Source organism: Archocentrus centrarchus, chromosome 5 (genome assembly GCF_007364275.1).
Source record: "Archocentrus centrarchus isolate MPI-CPG fArcCen1 chromosome 5, fArcCen1, whole genome shotgun sequence".
NCBI classification, from domain to species: Eukaryota; Metazoa; Chordata; class Actinopteri; order Cichliformes; family Cichlidae; genus Archocentrus; species Archocentrus centrarchus.
Genome location: NC_044350.1, coordinates 6301858 through 6323975, shown reverse-complemented (window position 1 = coordinate 6323975; position 22118 = coordinate 6301858). Strand labels below are relative to the sequence as shown.

The window sequence follows — 22118 nt, the reverse complement described above, 5'->3', positions numbered from 1 at the left end:
AAGGAAAAAAACCTTGCAAAAAAAACCAAACCAAACAAAAAACCCTTAAAAACTCCTCCCCGGGCTTGAAGAAACTTGGTCACAGTACCTGGCAGACTTCATAGAGTAGTTTATAGTGCTCCTCAGGCTTCTGCAGGGTACAGAGGCTGCATCCCATGGTGGAGGAGATCACACCATCCAGGCTCTCCCTCCAGCCAAGAAGGGAGAAGCAGCAGCTATCTCGTTTCTTCTTCTTCTCCTCTCTGAACTGACTCCCACAGTCCGCTGTGTCTTTCTGCAACAGCCGCACGACAACTTGGGCTGACAGGACTGACTTCCCCCTAGCGTGCGGCTCTCTCTCGCTGCTCAGCCTCGTCCTTCACACACACATACACACTGCCTCCCCCCCCTTCCTCCTTGCTTCACATGTCTCCCTCCCTCTCTGTTGCTTTCCAGCTTTCTGCTGAGCTTTTGGAGGCCAGCAACAGAGCTCAGCTTTATACAACCCTCTCATGTTTATTAAGCAGCTTCTCATTGATTATTCATGAAGGGGGGCTAGCTCATGAATGCGATCTACCAAAGAGGGTGTCATCAGTCTTGATAAAGTCTTCTTAATTAATAAGCATCATTGGATCCATTGTGCAGAAACAAGCTGAGTGATGGAAAGGATTTGAACATCTTTGTAGCTGGTTGTAGACTTTTAATTTGAAATTCAAAGTGCTTTGAGAAGGCCTTCATCTCTCACAGCAGATTAAGGCCTGCGTGTCTGTAAATTACACATCCAATGCTATGCTTTGCCGCTTTTACCCTTTCTGTGCCCCTTGTTAAATTAGCACTTGGTGACCTCTGGTATACTAATCCAGCATTCTTTCCTCATGTATTTCTTTCCAAATACACAAGGCCCGCAGCCAGTGAAAACAAATAAACCAGATAAATATTTATGCTGGCCCTCTCTGGCGCAGTTGGACAAACTTTACCCAGCGGAGCATCTAAAGCGTAGCGACATACAGTTAGTTCTCGGGGTCCTTCACGGTGTCCGCTGCCCAGCCAGCACGCAGCGGGTACGGCTCCATAAGCCAGACCTGGCATCTGTCCTGCTGTTTGCTCTTGTGCCATGCAGCCAGCCAGAGATAAATGTTCACTGGGGGCAGCAAGAAGGTCAATGAAAGCTTTCAGTGTTATTTGCAGGCGTCACAGTTTGAGGAAAAACATTCGATTTTTACATGTACGTATGTGATAAAATGAAAACGTCGTTGCAGGAGTTCATCATGCGATATCGTCACCTCTTCGTGATTTGATCTCATGCTGGAGGATTGCAGTGCTAAGCCACATACCTGGATAGATTTCATGGCAGGACTTAGGGGTAGGTCTTACAGGAGAAACCCTAACTGCTGCTGGTGGAAGGTATTTCCTCCAGCCAGATGTGTCCTGTGATCTCTATCAGCTTCACTGCTGCTCTAAGACAGCTGCACTACAGGTTGTTACTCAAAAAAAAAAATAACCCAACATATTAAACATTATGATTTACTTTCTGTTTTTTTACTCATTTACTTATTTATTTACCTCCTGGAGAAAGTCATTTGTTACACTACTTACAACAACAACAACAACAACATCACTGTTCCATTTCACCACAACGTTGCCTTTATAATTGCTACTTAACAATACAGTACTACGCATTTAATGTACAGCACAAATCCCTATTATGTCCTAATGAGGACATATAGAAGATGTTTCTTTCAGCAGCCTGTCAGCACAAAGCAGACAGCAAAGTGGGTGAAAAACAGCCCATCACACAAAATGCACAAACCCACGAGCCTGCACATCTCTGCTTTTGTTACCTGCTATAAAAAATCAAGCTTTGCCTGCTTGTTTGAGGTTGGCATGCACTCCACTGGAGCATCACTCTTCCAGGGCTCTCCCGCTGCTAGCGTTGTGTAAGTATCACACAGTGAATCAGGTATAAAAGAGGTTAACGTGTGGAATTGTTGTTTTTGGACATATGAACGGCGGTCAAGAGATTTTTTTTTTTTTTTTTGCAAGCGTGCACACAAAGGCAGGCTGTATGATATATTTTTTTCTATCCAGTCATCACGCAGACATAACAACATAAAGTCTCCAGTCAAATGCCAAGCAAATTCATGTTCATTTTTTAAACATTTTGAAACAATTGTTAACTTAAATGAAGCTGAATGCCATGTTTTTAAGTCAGTTAATAATAAAAATAATAAAAATTCACCCTCCAGCCTCAAGCAATCTATATTTTATTTTTTTATTCAGCTTCCCTAATTTTGTATTTACATGAGAACACTTGGAGGGGAATTTGGCTAATAAGATTTGCCTTATCCATTTAATCTCTGTGTTTGTATTCCTCTCCAGTAACTTCCAAACAAAGCCTGTCGTCACATAAATTCCTCTTTCCCACAATCTTAACTGCACAGGATGCCGGACAACGTTAAAAGAAGTTCCTTAAGGCAAAAGACAAAAAACTTGCCTCGGGCCAACTGTGAACGTGTATATTTGACAATTGTTCATTATTACTGCAGGCTTTGCTTGTCTGGGTGCTGTAGGCTCAAAACTTTGATCCACAGTAGCATGAAAACTCATTCTATGCTCACATTAGCCGTGCTGTCGTGCCCGGGGCTGGGATCAGTGGAGAGTTCGAGCCGGCGCTGCTGCCTGGCTAATCTTTCTTTCACACTGAGATTATCCCATTCACAAAGTCAAAACGGAGACGGCGCTCTGATACGAACAACTGCTCTGAAGGTTACGGCAGTTGAAGCGGGAAAAAAAAAAATGTGCATATTAATAAACAATAAGCAGCAGTGATATACATGTGTGGAGCTTGGAAATCGACTGAGAACCTGTTCAGCCACAGCTGGCAGGAGAAGTGCCTGCGCGCTGTCTGTCCTTGTGTCTGAGATTTCATTTTGTCGTTGCTGATTAAATTTCTTGCCCTCTCTGGCAACAAAAACCTTCCTCCATCCCTGTGTGGTGGTCTGATCAGTGGGCTCAGCAGACACAGAGAGAGAGACACACACACACACACACACACACACACACACACACTCGTCAGCTTTTATTCATTACTGGTCTATATGTGACACGGTATCAGAGGTTCTATCTCAGCGGGATCGAGACCAAACAATAATAATGTCATACGGTTTGTTATAATAAACATCAACATTTTTTCGTGGCAACCAGAGGGCTCGAGGTTACCACATCTCCTTCCAATTACCAGTGTGGTGCTTTCATAGTGTGCGGATGGTGTGCATTTGATCAATGCCCAGTTGAATCATTCATATTCATAGAGGCTGCCTGCTGTTGTGCTGGTGTCCCACTGGGCCCAGTTTAAAAGTCATGACTTTAGCTAGAGCCACAGTGGGATCAGGTGGCAATCGCTGCAGCATGCACCGTCCCCGTGTGCTTTATAACTTTATAATGCATCGTCTTCCCTCCCTCTGGGCCACTTTATTCCCCTCGTATAACTTCAGAAACTGACAATTTTACTTGAAGTAAAAACTAAAGCTTACAGTTACAGCTAGGACATAAACTGGTAACATTTTATAATAACCATCACTAATAAACTGCAAATGAGTGGCAATCAAGCTTTATTAAAATTGATTTTACTGTTACACACGATGAAATATTAGTATTAATGTTCACTAATCACTAGACATTTATTTTTGTCATAACTTATTATGTTGCTTGTAATAAAGGTTTCATTACTGCTCGCTCTGGCTCTTAGGGTATGACACATCTCAGAGTCGCACATGGTGGCCTTTAGCTTTGGTCACATGATGCGCGTGTCACAGCGTTAATTAGTTCAGTGTCATTTCTACCTCATCGTATTGTAACCCAAACCACAGTCCATCCCTGGAACCTGACCAAGCAGCGCTACGATATAAACCAGGTTCAAGCGATTTAACGTCCACCACACCAGCTTCCTATGAACCATTTAACTGTACAATAACCCTTCTGATAATGTCCACAGATTAGTTCAGTGATGGTCATCTTAAAGTGTTACCCTGAAATGAATGATTATTTTCATTATTTGCTTGTTTAACCAAAAAACTGTAATGTTTAGGCACACATTAGACCATTTCCTTAATGACAACGCATCTGCAATGCAAGCAGACTCACTTTGGACTTTCGCTTGAGTACCACACATGATCAGGGGCAACATTAGACAAATTCCCAACCTTTTCCTCTCAACACTGTCTGAAGTTCAAGTGTAAAAACCACCAGTGACTGAAAAGTAACTGCACGCAATGTTTCGGTTCATATGCAGGTCCACTGGCGATCTATTCTAATGGATGTAATCTGATCGCAGTATTTCAGTCTTCCTCACAAGCTAATTTATTCGCCATTTATCTTTCATCAGAGAGGAGAACGGATTAAAAAAAAAAAAGAAAAGGTGGATCTAAGAGGGAGTTGAGACAAAATGTGCAGAAGGTGACGACGTGGCAACATGCGAAGAAACTGGACACTGATGGCTAAGAGTGATAACACAAAGAAAAAGGCACGACGTCCAGGTCCCCTCACACGACTCTAATGCACCGTCCAGACAGCAGGATGAGGGAAAGAGAGAGGGAGGAGGGGTGGAAGATGAGGAACGATAGAGTGATGGGGAGGAAAACAAGACTGGCTGCGTATTGTAAATCCACGAGCAGAACCGTCGAGTGTGGCTTGCCTGTTGTATAAAGCGTCACTGTTCTGTGTCAGACAAAAACTTTCCGCTCTCTTTCACTTCTCGTGTTTTTGTGGTGAGAAGCCACAAATGCTGACCAACATAAACAGGAAGATGCTCAAGTTTTCCAACATGAGCGGATGAATGAGACGCTCTGGTTGCCACTTAAAGCAAAGGACACCACTCTCTAAAGAGGATGAATGCAAATCCTCGCGCACATAAGACAAACAAGCACCCACTCATAAAAATACATGTGGTTAACATCACCACAGTGTACCTTAAATGAGATATTTAAAAAGCCCGTTTTTTATAAGTTGTCAGTAAATGGAGTTTGCTCCGATTACCCAGAGGCTCGATGCAGCCCATCGAGACTGAAAGAACGTTACATCATGTGGTTGAACAGCCAGTGGAGGGTCACTCGCTTTATTCACAAAGATGAACTTAATCAGTGTTTTGCATGCACCAACTTGGCTGCACAGGTATGCTAACAGCTATGCAGGTATATTTGGTGATATGTATTGAATTGCAGCATTTGGAATCTGTTTACTAGTGCACCCTCCTCCCTGCTCTTATTTTAAAAGTTCAGCTAGCTCCTGTGCTTCCTGTCTCGTGTTTTCCTTACCGACTAGCTCGCTGGCCACATTGTTGTGGGGACAATCAATATCATTCAGTTTCCTTCCCAGAGAGAATCTCGTCCCAGCGTCGGACAAACTCCCACTCCACTGTCGGATTGCTGCTGGAGACAATAGTCTCAGGACATTCTGCTGCAAACTGGAGGCCACTCCAATCAGAAAATGCAGCAGGTGGAGAACTGGTTCGTGTGCAGAATTAGCAGCACCAGCTGCAAAATGCAGTCCAAGACTGTGGAGTCTATCCACAGGATGAGAGAGACTGTGGAGTGCAGCTGATTTTATTGTCCAGTTCTTGTGAGTTAGTAACAGATTTTTTTAATGCGCCTATAGATCCTATGGCTGTGTGAAAACACTGCTTACTGATCATAAATAGTGCCGCTCAACAGTTTTATAACATCATGGCGTGGGCATTCTCAAGGCGTTGGAGGTTCCTTATTAGGAAACAATACTAAGACAAGTTCAGGTAAATGTAAATGCACATTATTAAAATTTCTATACTGAACCATGAAATTTCTCTGTCAGCAGGTTTGGTCCAGCATAGATGGCCTCTACAGAGTTGATTTTGGCCACAGTTCTCTACACCCCCCCCCTCCCTGCACTCCATTTGGCCATGGCCTGAGCCCTCATATCAGCCCTGTGATCTTCAGAGGATATGAGAGGAGAAGGGAGCTGTAATACCACTGTGTTAATGGAGATGCCAGATGAGCAAACAGGAGCGCCAAGATGGAGTAAGAGCTAACACAAGGGACGTTAAAAGAAGGTGTGAAAAAGAGGCACAAGACAGACACGCGAGACAGGCAGAATCCACAAAGGCGGGGACGGGGCAGAAGCAGAAACTAAATGTGTGGAGGAGTTTAATGAGTCTCCAGATCCTCTCAACAGTACCGCCGGGGCCTAAGCATACGAGGATCAGTGTGTATGTGGGTGCAAGCGTGTGTGCGTGTGTGTGTGTGTGTGTGTGTGTGTGCTTGCACCTCTGAAACATTGGGCTGTGCATAATTTATCAGACAGCTGTCAGCTTTGTACTCCTATTTACTTTGCGAGCCAGAGCCCGTGCCAACAGGGACCCCAGCCAGCGGGAATGACAGCCACCGAAACGGTTTAATTGGAGACTCAAACAATTAATGATGCCATCACTATCTCTTCAGAGTAATTACTTAAGTATGGAGGGATGTTAACAAGGCTGATATGTTAAAATGCTATGATAATGCCCCTTTCATACACAAACAGTCTCGACACTGGATGTTTTTAGGATGGTTTCTTTTTGTTAACAGAAGACAGAATAATCTGTAAACCTGGTGTCTTCTTCCCAAGCTCCCCAAGACCGTTTCCCATTATCAACAACCTAATAGTGAAATGCATATGATTTTTGCTCTGGGTTGTTTAATGTCACCTTCACTTCTCAGAGCTTGAAAAACAGCCTCACGAATTCATTGCTGCGGTGGGGTCACTGAGGTGGTTTAAACAAACACTGCACCGCAAAAGCAATTATCAGTTTTTGGGTGGCATCGCCAGAGTGCGACAAGTGTGAAAGAATCAGCGCTTTCCCAAAAAGATTTCTGTCAAGCTTCCCACACACACACAAAAAAAAAAACACCAAAAAATCTTTCACAAAAAGGAGCAAAGAGCAGCTTTCTGGTTCTCCGAGCAAGCAAGTGCCAAGTGGATGCAGGCATGGATAGGGTGGATCTGAGTGTAAATTAATTGGTCTCAGTGCAGGCAGATCAGCTCTTGCAGTGAATCTCTTGGCTTGGTCCCCAGCTGACGGGCCTGCAAGCTACCACCACCAATGAGAGACCTGTATCTGGCTCCATAAGAGGGCTAGTTAAAATTACCTCCTAACCTTTGCTACTATAAAAACGTCTCCACCACTGTGTTATGGCGGGGTATAACAAAATTCTATTTGCGTGCTAATTATCCAAATGCCACGACATTCCTGCAGAAGGTAACTCATGGTGCTTGTCAACACAGTCATTAGGTGGGATATTAAAAGGAGTTCATATTTCATCCCCTCTCCTGTAGCGAGAGCAGGGCTTTGCAGCGATGTGACTCCACTGTGAGGCTCCCTGTAGGGCTCTGCCAACTCTGCAGTCCACACAGAGTTCCTGTCACCAGCTAATTCCCCCCCAAGCCTTCATCACTCCTCGCTGTTCCAGCATGTTGGCAGCCAAAAATCACCAACAAAGGCTTCCAGCTACACTCGGTGCAGAGCGAGACAGCATGGGCAGACACAGTGAGAATACAGTAGGCAGAGCTGGGAAGCTATTGGTTCTGAACTGAGGTTCAAGAGAGGCAAGCAGATGACTTGGACAAAAAGTGCCAGTGTAAATTAAACAGCCTTACACATTTGAGAACAGTTTTACAGCTTCAGAGCTGCACTTGTCAGTTGAGTTTCTCCAATGACACATTATAGCTGGGGCTTAAACGGCAGAGGGGATCCTCCATTACTTGCAGGGCTGACAGGTAAATCATGTATCCCCAACTGTTCCTGATGGTTAGGTGAGCGTCTTAAATTGGCAATGAGAGGCAAAGTGCAAAACATTTTGGATAAGAGACAGAGAAATACAGTTAATTTATCTTTCCTTGGGCTACACATAAAGTGTAGTGTGTGCAACATGTTCAGCAGAGCAGCAGCCACGAGGGCTTCATCTGCAGAGGGGTTCATTTATAATGTTGAGCACAGGCCACCAACATTTTGGAGAGAGTCAAAATGAATGCATACACGTGTATACCATATAGGATATGATATGTTAGTGGTTACGCCTACACTGATTAACATGGAAGCTTTGGGGATCGTGTCTATCGTGTCAATAATTTCTGTGCAAACGCAGAGTTGCCAGCAGTGTGACGAGGCACTGAGCATCTTTCCCCACTCGCCAGCAGTTGGGTCACTTTTTAGCCAGCTGCCCAATGGCAGTGGAGGAGGGGCAGAACAAACACCACACCAACCATTTCAACCTACTTATAAGAAGTGAATGCTGCTCTCCAAGTATCCACATCTGTACCAAATTAAATCTGCAGACAACTTCAGTATTGATATGAAAAATGATACTGCAGATCATTGCTTCTGTGGATGTCACCAATACCAGCAACGTTAACTTTTTCTGGGTAATTCTTGTCTGGGTTTTAGCTCTATTGGCATTAAATCACTTTGGTGTTTTATACTATGATCTTGTTTAAATTTTTATCATTTATTTGTAGTAATTTTGTGGTAAACCTTCAATTCTCCCCCACTCTGGATATCTACTGGAGTCTGGGATGATCTTTAGCTCTTCTTTGAGTCCAGTTGCTGCTGAATGATTGCTTATCCTCATGTGCTTACACTGCACGCTCTGTAAAAGGATCCTATAGCCTGCATCCCACGATTGACTTTTAAGCATTCTTGAATTTTACAAGTTCCTCCTTCAGTAAGAAAATGACTAGAAATGGGAATAACAGTACCCACTTTGACAACGTCTACAAATATGCTTCAGTTCCTGTGTAGGAAAGGGAGACTAAATCAGTCTCTTTCAGTGAAAGGTTCCCAACAGTGACTTATGGCCTAAGGCCTTATCTCATTACTTTACAGTGCTCTTCCAAATGAAAAGCTTTGAGTGAGAGCTGAGGTCATTGAGAGGTAAGTGACTGACATGTTGGTTAACATCACTCAAATGTCTCAATACCCAGAAGGACAGCTGAGTTTAACTGCCTGAAGCCTGTTGTGATAAATGAGACCACTGCCCCGGAGGGGAGAATATTGTGTTTTACACACATTGCAGTCTTTAGCAGTTGAAGGAAACTGAATGAAACTACCAGTGATGCTAACTGGATGTCTCGGCCAGTCGGTAAATGTCTTTACGACATGACCTCTGGCCCATTAAGTCAGGCCGAGGCAGCGACCTCAAAGGCCTCACAGGCAGCGAGGAGCGACTCACAGCCTCCCCGATGTTCTTCCTGAACGAGTGAGCAATTTTAAAACGAGATGTTCTCCCCTCTTCAGTGTCAAGCTCCACTGGCTGCCTGATGACACATTTTAAACATCACTTTGACTGATGGTTAGCGCTTCATATGTGGGTGAATAAACCTCTATATAAAAAGGTAATACACAGGAAAGATGTAAGAGCTTGTAGCCGTTTCAGCTGTTCACATTCCCAAAGCACAGGAAATACCTGAGGCCATTTTATTCCAGGGATTCTCAACAACAGAACAGATTCCCATCCCACTGAAAAGACACTGAGATAAATCCATAGGTTCAAAGTGGGAAACATTAATATAATAATGTGTACACTCTGGCTCAGATGAGCACTGTCTCTTTAACCATTCTAGGATTTTTTTTAAGTGGTGTGAAATGACAGTGAATGTTGTACACCAAAGATCATCATTAACAAAGAAATCCCACAGGGCCTCAGAGACCATCTGGCTTGAAGGCTGACCTTTTGGATTAGATGAACTACAAGGTTCATTTTCTCTGTCACGGCTACTTTGAAAGTTAAAATGTCTTTGAGCAACACATTTACTATCGATATGGTGAATTCTGCCCATCTGCAATGCTCTTTATGGTTTATCCCATCCATATAGCCTCCAGGTTGAGATTTAAAAGATAACATATTACATAACTGCAGTGGGAAAAAAAAAAAGATCTTCACTGGTAAAATAATCAGTTTTACAGCAAACATGTAAAACATACCAAATATCTGGTTAACAAGTGTGATAACACAATCTGAAATGTTGCAGGATTTTCCATCTCTAATTATGCAGACCGTCATGAGCAGCCTGTAATGAATTAGATTTTCCTAATAAACTTTCTGCTAATGCTTCCCATGACACATCTGCTCATGACAATACAAACCAGGTTTGCCCATTTAATTTAATTATCAACTTCTGAGACATCCAAGTGTGTGCGATGCCCCGATTCTCCGCTATTTCCTCAGTGATTACCCCAAACGGTGAGGCTTTTAACAAAGGAAATGCTAATGCCATTAGCACTAATGGGGATTTCATTTGTGACATATGTCAATACATAGTACTAAAAGGATTGTGTGGAAGTGTTTCCTGAGTGCAAAAATGAGCATTTAAAGAGTCGGTATACTGCTTAGCAGGAGTCCTAACGCTATGCAAAGCATGCAGAGTTATGAATTAAAAATGGAAACACGAATGGCAACTGCAAAAAGATGCTTGTGAGTTATTTTCTTGTTTATTTTTCAAATAAACAAAGCTATTAGCACCATTATGAAACAATTCAATGGACCAACATGATGCCTTTTAGCGTGTGCTAGTTCAAAAATCAATTGGAAAAATGGCTGCAAAGTGCAGGTTTGTCTTTGATGCTCTAAGCATCATTAACCCAAATATAATTTCTTGAGCAGTGTTTCCACTAAAACATCTTTAGGAGTACATTTGATTGCAAATAACAAAAACTAAAAATTCACCCTCCAGCCCCCAGCCCTTCACCACCATTCGCATTTACACCCATCCCTTTCCAAATGGAAGAGAAGAAAAGAATGCTTTTAAGGACCCGAAGCCTGTAATTTCCATCTAGTTCCAACTTCATTTGCACTGAAGTACCCTGCAAATGCTGCCTGTGCAGAACACAGTGCTATGGTGATGCTGAGAGGACCAAGTCCATTAAGGAAGACAGGCAGACAGAACCGTGTGCTCTTTTAAGAAGAGCAGAGAAATGGAGAGGGACAAAAGAGCAACAGACAGAGGGGAATGGTGGATAGCGAGAGAGCAGGAACTGGGGGTGGAATAGTGGAAAAAAGGAGGGAGTAAAGAGATAAAGACAGGGCTGTAGTTTAATGAGGAGACAGTGATTTTAGGAGTGAGCAGGGGGATGGTTTGATCTTTGACCTCTCAGATCCCTCAGTGTGTGTGACAGGCCTGAGCTCAGACGGAGGATTAAGGTAATCAAGGGTAGTAATGAGAACAGAGCACACATTCATGAGGGTGGACACTCCCTGAAAGCAACAATTCTGCACCTTATTCCCGCTTCTATCCTCACTGTGCCCCTACACCAAGACATCGTTGTTGCCTTTGGTGGCTTCCTACAGCATGACGGGAGGGGGGCCACTATAGACTGATACAGATGCTTGAAAAAGCCCAAGGAACACCCCATCACCACATTAATGGGATACATAGCCTTTGTCCAACTTTGCAAGGGCTTTTCTTTCCTTTATCACAGCACTTCAATAAAGCTCAGATTGAATGAATTACAAAAATTCTGTTGCTAAACATTGTAATAATTTCTCAGTCAGTTTAGTCATTTATCTAGCAATAGAAATAATTTAAAAAAGTAAACAAATACATATACACATAGGCTAAATAACAATATACATAAAATACCCAACAAACATTTCAACATTGAATAACCTGGTGGTCTTTTCTCAACATCTGGTCTTGGTTTCGAAATGAAAGTTGAACCGATGTCGTGGTAATTTTGGTTCGAGATCATTCTTAAACGTCGCCTGGATGTCGTTAGATTTTCTAGTGGAAAAGTTTGTGTTTAAGAGTTGTTCTCTACCATCTCTCTATCAATTAGAATAAAATGAAATAAAAATTTAAATAGTGGGGAAACCATTTTAAGAGTTAAGTTCACCATGCAACAAATAAAATAGGATTTAAATGTAGAAACCATAAATAGCTTAAAAGTGTTGTTTATTTATTTATGTACTTATTTATTTCTTTAGGCTCCGGTAATAAACAGTCTCCACACAATGTGGAGAAGCTGCGTGGAGACAGCCGTGTACTAACCATATTAGTTATTGTTGTTTAAAAGAAAAGCAAAGACATTTAATTCCTTCTTTGCAATAATCTAATCTTATATTTCTCACTTTGTAAACGATGGTCTGACCCGACCTCTAGTCTACGTTGAAATGTCGTCTTCTGTCCGTTTACACTTCAGGCTTTGGTGTCGTACTGCGACCTGTTCTGACCAGGGAGATGTGTCAACCAGAGCTACTGGGTTAACTTAAACTTAGTAGCTGGCAGTGCTGCACTTTAGTGCTGGTTGCAACCACCAAAATAAGGGAAAAAAGAAGGCTAGCTAATAGGTAGTAGCACTGTGCTGCTAGCTAGTATTACAGTATTACTCCTGCCAGGCAAATCAAGTTGAATATACTTCTGTACGGTTATGGTCACAGACTCTGTCTACTTCCTAAAACCCAAATGATTTCCCAACATATTTAAACTAAGTTTAGTTTGATAATAAGTGTAAAATATGTAGTCACTGAAAAAGCATTTCTTGAGGATCTGATAAGCCACACATGTTGCAGCCCCGTTTCAAGCTTAATAACACAGCAAGTTATAATAATATCCTTTATGGATTGGTCTGCTCTTTTGCTTTGTTAACTATGAGATTTTAATTTAAAACATGAGAAAAGTCAGAAATTGTAATAACTTGTGACGGAATAACAACCCAAGACCCAAATATAGTCAGATAAATAAACTGTAAGTTTTTAGACCTACTTGAAAATTAATAACATTCATATGGACACATAAGGTAACCCTTCAATCCATATTTACTTATATTAGAGATTTAAATGTAAGGATAAAATACAGAACAAGATAGTGAGCAGACTTGGTACTTCCTCTTTCGCTCAGCCATTTATTTTTTTGGTGTCCCAGCAGACGCTCTGACAAGGCCAAGAGTGAAGAGGGAACTTAAAAGGCTATGCTCTGTCTGCAGCAGACTGGTGGAACATGACTTCATTTTGAGGTCACCACAATCCCCTTCAACCATTTCAAAACCCCCGGCTCCACTCTTAACACCTACAAAGGGACATTTAAGTCCTCATAATGAGGATGCCACATGCCGATATCATCTTTCACAGGCTCCATCTGACCGGCGCTCCTGTCGGACGGAGTCACGTTCACTGGTGCACATCCCTGCCCTTTTTTTAATCACATGTTTCCAATTACTTTGAGAGTGCACAGAACCAACTTGTGCTGAAATTCAATGAGGACACAAAGAGGCAGGTCAGGCGGGTGGGGTGGCCCGGCATTGTCCTGCGACAGCTGAGTGACAGGGGTGAGTTTAGGACTTAAGAGCACACAGTGGTTACTTTGTACCTGTCAGTCAAGCTGTGACACAGACATCCTGCTGGGGGATGCCTCAAGAGGCGAGAGGTCCTCAACCAAAGAGCAATCCCCCACCAGCAGGTGACTCCCACCCACTGCTTTTGGAAAGAAAAAAACACCTCACAATGACAATACGAAGGGCAGAGCAGATGGCTCCTTTAACAACAGCTCAATGTGTACAGACTTACACATTTTAGCATCAGAAATTAAAATATACCAGAACTCCTAAACTAACTCCAATCTATTATTTTAACTGCTACAGTTCAATATAGTGTTCTTAACACCAGTGCTATTTGCAGCATACAAACGCACAACTCGATGACAGAGTCTGAGCTTTTCTTTCCACTAAAGTTCACACTCTTTCAGCCCCATCTATCTCAGTCAAAGCCTCTCACTACAAAGTACTCCCTCCTCAGTCCTCCGCTGACTACTTCCTTATCTACCAGCCAACACACCATCATTCAGACTGCTTCCGAGCCAGTGGACACTGCAGGGCCAGGAAGAAAAAAAAAAAAAAAAGATTGATTTTTCGCAGCTGAGTGGTAGAGGTGAGGAGGTATTATGTGCCAGTCACAGTTGGCTGTGCTGCCAGCTGGAGTGAATGGCTGTGGACAGCAGATCACACAGACCTATATTTTATATAGGTCTGTGTGAAATGTGTGACACACACACAGAGAGTGTGACTGAATAATTAAAAAAAAAAAGAAAAAATCTCTAATTGGTTTTAGGGCTAAAATTTTTTGCACAGACATCGTTGTGTGTAAACTCTGGGATTAATGCAAATCATTATATGGCAATATTCATGCTAAAAATGCTTCAGGGACACACTGAATTGATTTTGGCAGTGACTCACTTTAGCAAATCAGGCCCTGCAGCACCTGATGAAGATGGTTAAGTATCAGAGCAGTTTATTGTGAAAGCCTTGGCCTCAAGCTACCTTACCTAAATATCAGATAGATTACTCTGTACTGGCAGATTCCTTGAGTTGAGGTAAAGCAGGAAAAACTGTAGTCCTGTCAGAGAGAATAATCCCCTGACACAGAAACCGTTATTTTTTTTAAAGGGGGGACAGTATGACTACAGAGTATCATCCACCCCCTCCCTCCCCTCCCCCCCTAAAAAAGATACCCCACATCTTTTCCCTCTTCCCCCTCCCAGCTCCCAGCAGGCTATCATTAGCTGTCCCTGGGTAATACTCCCCCCTTCCCTCGACAGGGAACCACAGGGTGACATGGTGTCTCGCTAACGCCTCTGCTTTGATGCTGTTCATCTCCCCGCAGAGAGGCTCCTAATGCGAGAACCAGGTGAGCAGGGAAAAAGCATTAGCCAACCTCAGTATCAGCATCTCGAAAGACAGACGGCGGTAAAGAAAGAAAGACTGACTATTTTTAAACTAAGAATCCAACAAAAACATAATGCTGCGTAACCACTGAGGCTGATGCAGGCTGGTAATGATGCTGCACAACACCTTTCTGCCTGTGTGCGACTGTCAGGAAGGCTGCATCTGAGAGGACGATAACAATGAAGCTAACGCGCACGCTGGGCCGGGTGACCCTCAGTCACCAAGGAAACGCAACCTGTTTCCGACTGTCGCCATGGCAACCTTTATCCAAAAAGTGGTGAAGGCTCCCTTTAAGAGATGATGTCCTGTTGGTGAAGATTCAGCACAAAACCCCAAAATATGCTATAATTTCTTTTTTTAAACAGCAGATGGATGAAATGAATGATAATATTCAATGAACAAATATTAACCAAACCAAACTTCTGAGGTCACAATCTGCGTTTACTTTTTACCCAAAGAACAAGGGATCTGTTCAAATGTTGAAATATCACCAAATGTGCCAGTAAATGTTAGATAACCGTTTTCCCTCCCAAACTGATACTGAACTCTATCAGCCAAACACGCACAACCCCGCTTACATTAGCGGCCTGGCCACGAGCTCCGGTTCTGGTGATGGTTCATCCAGCTCTGCTACACACAGTCGTGTTATGCAACCTGAGCCGGGCCGAGAATGTGATTTCTCCATCCAGCGGGCTCTAATGCTGCTCTTGATGTTTAATGAGTACGAGGGTTCAGGTGAATTGGAGGTTTTCGCTCTCGCTCGCTTTGGTAATGAGATTAGCAGTTCAGCTGGGAGTTAGAGGGGCTGACGGATGGCAGAGCTGCAGATATATGGAATGTGTGTGGGTGTATTTCAGAGGTGGGGGGTACATGCCTGAGTTGCCATGCATGCCCCTGTGGGGCTGATCAGCAAGCAGCAGGGCAGAGATTACCTCCTGATTACATCACAAATCTGTCCCAAGCTACTGTCCGCTGCCAATGCATGCAACACCGAGATTTGGACTGTGGAATAAACCCCTCATGGCATACATACCCAACACACACACACACACGCACATTCTCTTACATTTCCCGATCGATGGGGGAAAAACAAACAAACAGCTTGCTCATGCAAAACATTCTTCTAGACAGAGAGGGGAGAGAGGCTGCCGAGCGTTCAGCTGCAGTCCAGACTAAACAACTCTCAAAGAGCTATGATCTAGGCTACTTTCATTTGACAGAGGGGTCATGCAATACGAGAGGGACAGACAGAAAACCACCTCAGGTGACATCCACAAGGTCAGACCTTTCACAAACAGCAAAAAAAAAAAGAGAGAAAATAGATAAAACAGTGACCGATAATGACGGTAACAACAGCACTCTTTCTCCCTCATACTTGACTTAGAAAGCGTATCTTGAAATATGCTAAAAAAAGGCAAAAACCTCGTCCTCCCATCAGTTAACCCGCCGATGTCAATATGCTATATTTGTGGGAAATATGTAAATATAACCGTGTAAGTAAACCAACAGGTGTCCACTAACACCGCTGGCCTCTTCTTTTGTTGCTCCCTGACAGGGAGCAAAACATCATTTATCCTTTATGCATTAATTTGAGGGTTAAGATTCCCAATGCATCGTACGTGCTCCACTATCAGATGCATATTCATGTACCTTGATAAAGGCAGACAGCTCGAAAATGTTAGAAAAAAAAAGCAGTCTGAAACCTCCAGGTTTTCTCACAAAAAAAGAAGAAAGAAATCACACTGCAGTAACGAGAAATATTTTTGCTGAAGGGATGTGGGATCAAATAAGGGCATGTAGGAGAGGTTATTTATTCAGGAGAGTTCTGAGGCAACTTGTAAAGAGTCATATCACCACCTACTGGTGATATTTAAAAGGCCGTGAATATATTGCTGCTGAGGAGCAAAGGAGCTGCATGTGAAAGCTTTCTGTTTGTTTTCATGTCGCACTGAAACACTGCGACGACTTTCTCAGCTGTCCAGTAGGGAAAATTAATAAAAAAAAAAAAAAAAAAAAAAGACAGGATGGTGAGGAAGCAAAAGAAAAACACATAAACAAGCTGAGACTAATGAATGGTAGTGAGAGGGAGAGCGTGGATTTTAGCAAACCGAGAATTTACTGAAATCTTTTCAACAAGTGGCTTAATCCCAAAAAAACCTGCTGTGTGGGGGAAGAAGAGCCACAGTGGTGTTTACCTGCTAGATTCTACAGCAGCTCATCAATCTCAGTGTGGGCCTCTCACACCGGCTGCCCCTACTCCTTCTGGCATTTCATCACTCCTCCCGCCCTCCTTCTGTCCTCCTATCAAGTACCTCTCCCAACATGTGTCAGGTTATGTGTGTGTGTGTGTGTGTGTGTGTGTGTGTGTGTGTGTGTTTGGATGCATCAGGAGCCCAGCTGCTTATGTCGACAGTGGGAGGAGAGGGAAGAGGAAAAAGAGGGAAAGCAGCTTAAGGAGCCGGAGCCATGGCTCCAGTCTAGCATGACTCAGTCCGGGTGTATTCATGCCCTTGGGGGGGGGAAAAAACTCAAAGCATGTACCAAGACACACCGCTCTCCCCTCTCCTCACCCTCTGTAATCAGTACGTTGAGATGCTCACTTTCCCCTTTTAACAAGCACTTCCATGTCTCTTAGCCCAGCTGTTTTGGAGTAATAATCGCCAAGACAGGAGGGCGACTGGAAAAGCATTAGTCTGTTTGGGCTTCCCTGCACAGAAGAATGATCTGTGTGAGGTTGTTCCCCTGCTCTTGAGGCTCTGCTGTGCTGCGCCCTGAACTGGACAACACGAGAGAGGCTGGAGCCTTTATATCCCTGGGGCTGGGGGGGTGGGCTAGCACACCTGTCCAAACAGGCAGAGGTATCTTGAGGAAATGAAGAAATGAAAACTTCCATCTCTGCAGAGCTGTGCAGATCCTGCACACCAAATCCCTTTCACTTCCTCTCCGGCTCCCTCAGTATCTTCTGTTTCCACAGCTGGCTCCAGGAGCGTCTCTCCCCTTCCTATCTGCACATCTAGACCCAGCACAGAACTTAGGAAAAAAATAAAAATAAAAAATACCTCAATGCATTCGGCTGGAATTAAGGTCATAAATGTCACTGATATATGCTGAAAATCACATGCATGTCTACAAGAGTCGAGCTATGAACCAAATTTAAACGTGGCTGTCTGTTCCAGTGCATCTATAATTATTCACCAGCATCTTTCACCTAGAAGGACACTGAAACTTTGAACTGGCTGAACCTCAGCGGTCATAAAGAGTACCACGGGTGAGTGGCAGCGAAGGGGACAGAAACAAATGCGCTCAGGGCTTTGCTCATGCTGGGGTGAGAGACGTCTCTTAGGGTCAAGCTGAGTGTGATCCATCTTACCTTAAAGTTCTGCTCTCTATTTAGACAGCTAAGAATATACTGGGTTGTGATGATTTGTGACTTGACAGTATTACACAATGCTGTTCATGCCATAAATTAGTTCACAAGGCTGTGTTTGCCCTGTTCCTATTTGTCCAATAGAATAAAGTTTCTCTTGCACAACATTACCCTAAAGCAAAAGCAAACGTCTCCCTGCCTGTGTACATTAACCTTGAGTCTCTGTCTCTCCCCAGCCAGTCTTGTTCCTTATCAGCAGATGCAGACTCCTGGCGTCGGATGGGGCAGAATGCTGTACCTGGAAATAAACACCACCTTAACTGCACCCAACGCTAAGGCCCTAAGGGAGGAGGCCAATGAAATGCCTGAGAATGGAGGCAAAACCTGTCAGCTCCTTTTTTACGAGCAACTAATGTACTTTTCATGCCTCTGTCAGGGCTGCCCATTATTACCGCCGTACACCTAGACTCATCTGATGACTCATGCTACGCAGCAGAACGAAGGTGAAGAAGAAGAAGAAGTGTATCCTGCCTCCGTTTGACTTCACCACAGGTTGGAAAACCTGAACTTCTCGGTGCCAGAGGGGGAGAGGGTGCAAAACAGTCACAGCTCCGACTGGTCTCTGCACGATTTGACAGTTGAGAGATATCCAATTTGTTTCTTGTTTTTTTTTTCCTGAGCTGCCCCCTTAAATTACAGCTTTTGGAGGAGTCATAAATCAGAGTTTGTTGGTCGAGTCATGAGCGTGACAGGTGAGTCAGCTCGCAAACAAAGAGAATGAATGCAACTGCGGTGGAGACTACCAGCGACATGCTCCTCTCATTGTGGCTTGACAGCTGGCTTTGAAGAGGGAAATGGTTCTGAAGTTGCAAGTGCACGTGATGGCCACCAGGGGTCGCTCTGTCCCTCCAGTGTTATACAGATTAGGGCAAGGACAGCCAAATGAAAGATCTTTATAGGACTGAGCCTCTGTCCAGATTCAAAACCCAGCCTGCAGCTCAGGCAGTTTGACCTGCGCTCTTTGCACAGACAACAGCTCCAGTTACATATAAAGCGCATATTTTGGGGAGCATATAAAAATACTTTATGGAACTGCCACAGCTGGCACTAAATCTTGTAAATCCCTTCTCATTTGGGAAAATATCTGTCAAAGTATTCCTTTGTCTTGGGATTAGGACTGGAGTGCAACTCTAGGACTCCTTTGGAGAGCAACACACAAATAAAGCAAACAGAATAACACGCTGTCAGGTTAAATTAGTATTTAAGTATGAAATCTGCTTGTTTTGCCTGTAGGCCACACCTGAGAGGAGGGAGCAACACACACACCATATGATGAGAACTGTAAAGCGCTTTCCTTCGGATTTAAGTGTCTCTGCAGATGTTATATTACAAGAGACTGAAAGAACAGCAGACAGAGAGCCTGTGCAGGGGAAGAGTAGAAAAATAGAAAGAAAAAATAAAAAAACTGTTGAATGTTTAAAGCCTTTTTGCTGATCCCACAGGGCACCGCAGGAGCAGCAACAGCACATGGCTGACTTGGCCCATCACAAACTCATTCGTACTTTTCCAGCAGGCAGACAGGAAGCACCTGGGTCTGAGGGCCGGAGAATGGTGGGGGCCGTCGGCCCCACCCAACACAACACATCATCAGTCCGAGGACAGGGGTCCTGTGCAGCCTCCGTAGCTCTAAACAGGACTGTCAGAGTGTAAACAAACATCCTCTCTCTGTACACGCCATGGAGGAGCTCTTTCATTCTACGTCAGCCCTCGGGCACAGAAAACACTGAGGAAAACAGCATGTGGTAGAAGTGTTGGCTCGGAGACCTGCCTCTTTACACTGAACCATTCAGTGAATTAAATGCTTTTCCCTCAGCTGGGCTGGAAATGCAAACTGCAGTGAGCTGCCACTAGAAAAGAGGAGGAAAAGAGCTTATATGGGGAACATGACTGATGGAGCTCTGCGGCTTTACAGGCGGAGCGTAAGTGACTGGGTGGGAGCCTGGGTGCGCTGGGCCTGGTGGGCACCGGTCGCATTTTGGTGACTGCGCGGCTGCTCCTGCTGTGCTCCACTGGGGGATGAGAGGCAGCCACACCAGCCAGAGGCAAGTGGCCAAATGTAAACAGCTCATTCTGGTGGTGAGACCAAGGAGCTGCTGTAATTATTGCTGGTCATGAGAAGATGAATAGAGATTTAGAGAAAGGGAGGAGAAGAAGTAGATGAGGAGGAGGGAAACAGGGCCACGAGGGCTGGAGCAAAGGGCTGGGGTGAGGGGCACAGTTCCAACCCTCACATCGATCTTTATCTATCACATATTCCCAGGGAAAGAGCGCCCGGGGCAGGGAGCGTAGTTCACACCAGCGGAGCACTCTGAAGTCAAACCCTTCTTGTTACAGTCTCCATTCCAGAGGCCCTTGGCAAATCATCTCCAATGCTACTGAGAGCCAGAGTGCTGAAAATGAAGTTAGAGGAAATTCATTTTCCTCTTACAATGGAATTGCATTAAAAAGAAATCTTATCCAAGTTTTATCTCCTGAGCTCTCTGCCTGTGACCTGAAGTGCCTTTAAGGAAGCTCCGTGCCGGCTCGTGGCTGCTACCTCTTCAGTTATTCCCCAAGCTAACTTCAGGAAAATAAAACATCTCTTGAAGGAAATGGAAATATGTTACTGTTAATAGTAAAGCTTTGTCAGCTAGCCTGAAAAAGTACACCGACTTCTGCACTTCTCGTTGTTGTTTTGTTGACGTCCTTCTTCGCATACAACAAAGGCTTTTTAACAAATCCGACAACGCCATCCAATTAGCGCCTATGTTTCTTCCCTCCCCTCTGTAGCATGTAAACCTTGACCTGAAGTGAAAAACAACTGAAAACCACCGGGGGGGCTATTATTTTTGAAGGCGCCTCTGCAGCAGTGGATAGATGTTACTCTTTAACTCTGAGTACAACTTCTGTGTAAATGATACAAGAGGCCCTCTGTCAAACATTTCCTTGAGTGAAGAAGTTAAAAAAGAACACAACACAAATAGCTTTGCTATTGTGCCAATTGTTTAGTCTAGCAAGAAAATTCCCAAAGCCCAAGCTGGTGTTTGGTTTAGGGTAACAGACGAGCCAAAGTCCACGCAGCCACATATACTGATCTAGTAACTAAGCATAACAGCAGGGTTTAGTATATTTTTAGCAAATGTTTGTCTTTTTCAGCAATCCATGACTAAATGTGCGTCTCTCTCCCTGCTGCATATGACCTCGTGCATAGGTCAGAGGTACTAACTCGCCCTATAACCAACATCTACTCTGAATCATCCTCTGATCCCTGCCAGGCCGTCCCTCTAACCCGGCTCCAATTAACAAATTAACGAGCTTGGGAACTTATCCAGGCTTCAAGCAGCGGTGCACGAGTACACGACCCGACTTTTTGAGGATTAAGGCTCCTTTATACCCAGATTACACAACACTTAGCCCCCATGGTGGGCGGGTGCGAGGGGTGGGGGTGGGGGGTTGAGTGGATAGATTGTGGGTTTGAGGGGATTCAGCGAGGGGAGGGGTGTCAGGTGTGCCCCTTCAGATTAGTGCAAAGCTTCTGGTAATGAAAGAAAGGATGACTGCCGCTTCCCGCACTGCCTTTGAAGTCCGATCAGACCTGGGGAATAAAAGCACCCCTCTAACCTCCCGAAAAGGAGCCCCTTAGAAGATCAACATCCATATACACAGAGAGGTCAGCACTGATAAGGAAGACCTGGATTACAAACATCTGACCTTGATTTCTCTCTTCCTTTATGCCACTCAGTCCCATACAGACTTCCTGCCCTTACACCAGCTAATTGAATCTGATTCCTCATATAAAAAGTAAAAGCCTCTCCAAAGGTCAAAAATGGCAAAGGAGGTCTTTTTCTTTACCTTCTTTGCTCTTCATTGAGGTCTCTGGTTACAAAAAGTCAGCGTGGGCCACTGGGGTTTCACAGCAGTGCTGACGGAAATAAAAGTACTCGTAGGTGTGAGATGATCTGATTCAAACTTGGGGTGGATTTGCTTTTTTTGTATTTAAAGCAAGCAGGAAGA

General features: G+C 44.0%; 1 protein-coding gene across 3 annotated transcripts in view; it reads right to left on the bottom strand.

The window, feature by feature from the left end:
- The window catches only part of pdzrn3b (PDZ domain containing RING finger 3b), a 95941-nt gene that overhangs the window by 20359 nt on the left and 53464 nt on the right, over positions 1-22118 (bottom strand). The window contains exon 1 of one of the 3 annotated variants that reach the window (XM_030730066.1): positions 89-382. The exons of the other annotated variants lie outside the window; for them this stretch is intronic. Coding sequence (XP_030585926.1) covers positions 89-157 — 69 coding nt within the window. The 5' untranslated portion in view covers positions 158-382. Of the gene's footprint in view, positions 1-88; positions 383-22118 lie in introns of those variants that run through there. 3 annotated transcript variants of the gene reach the window in all.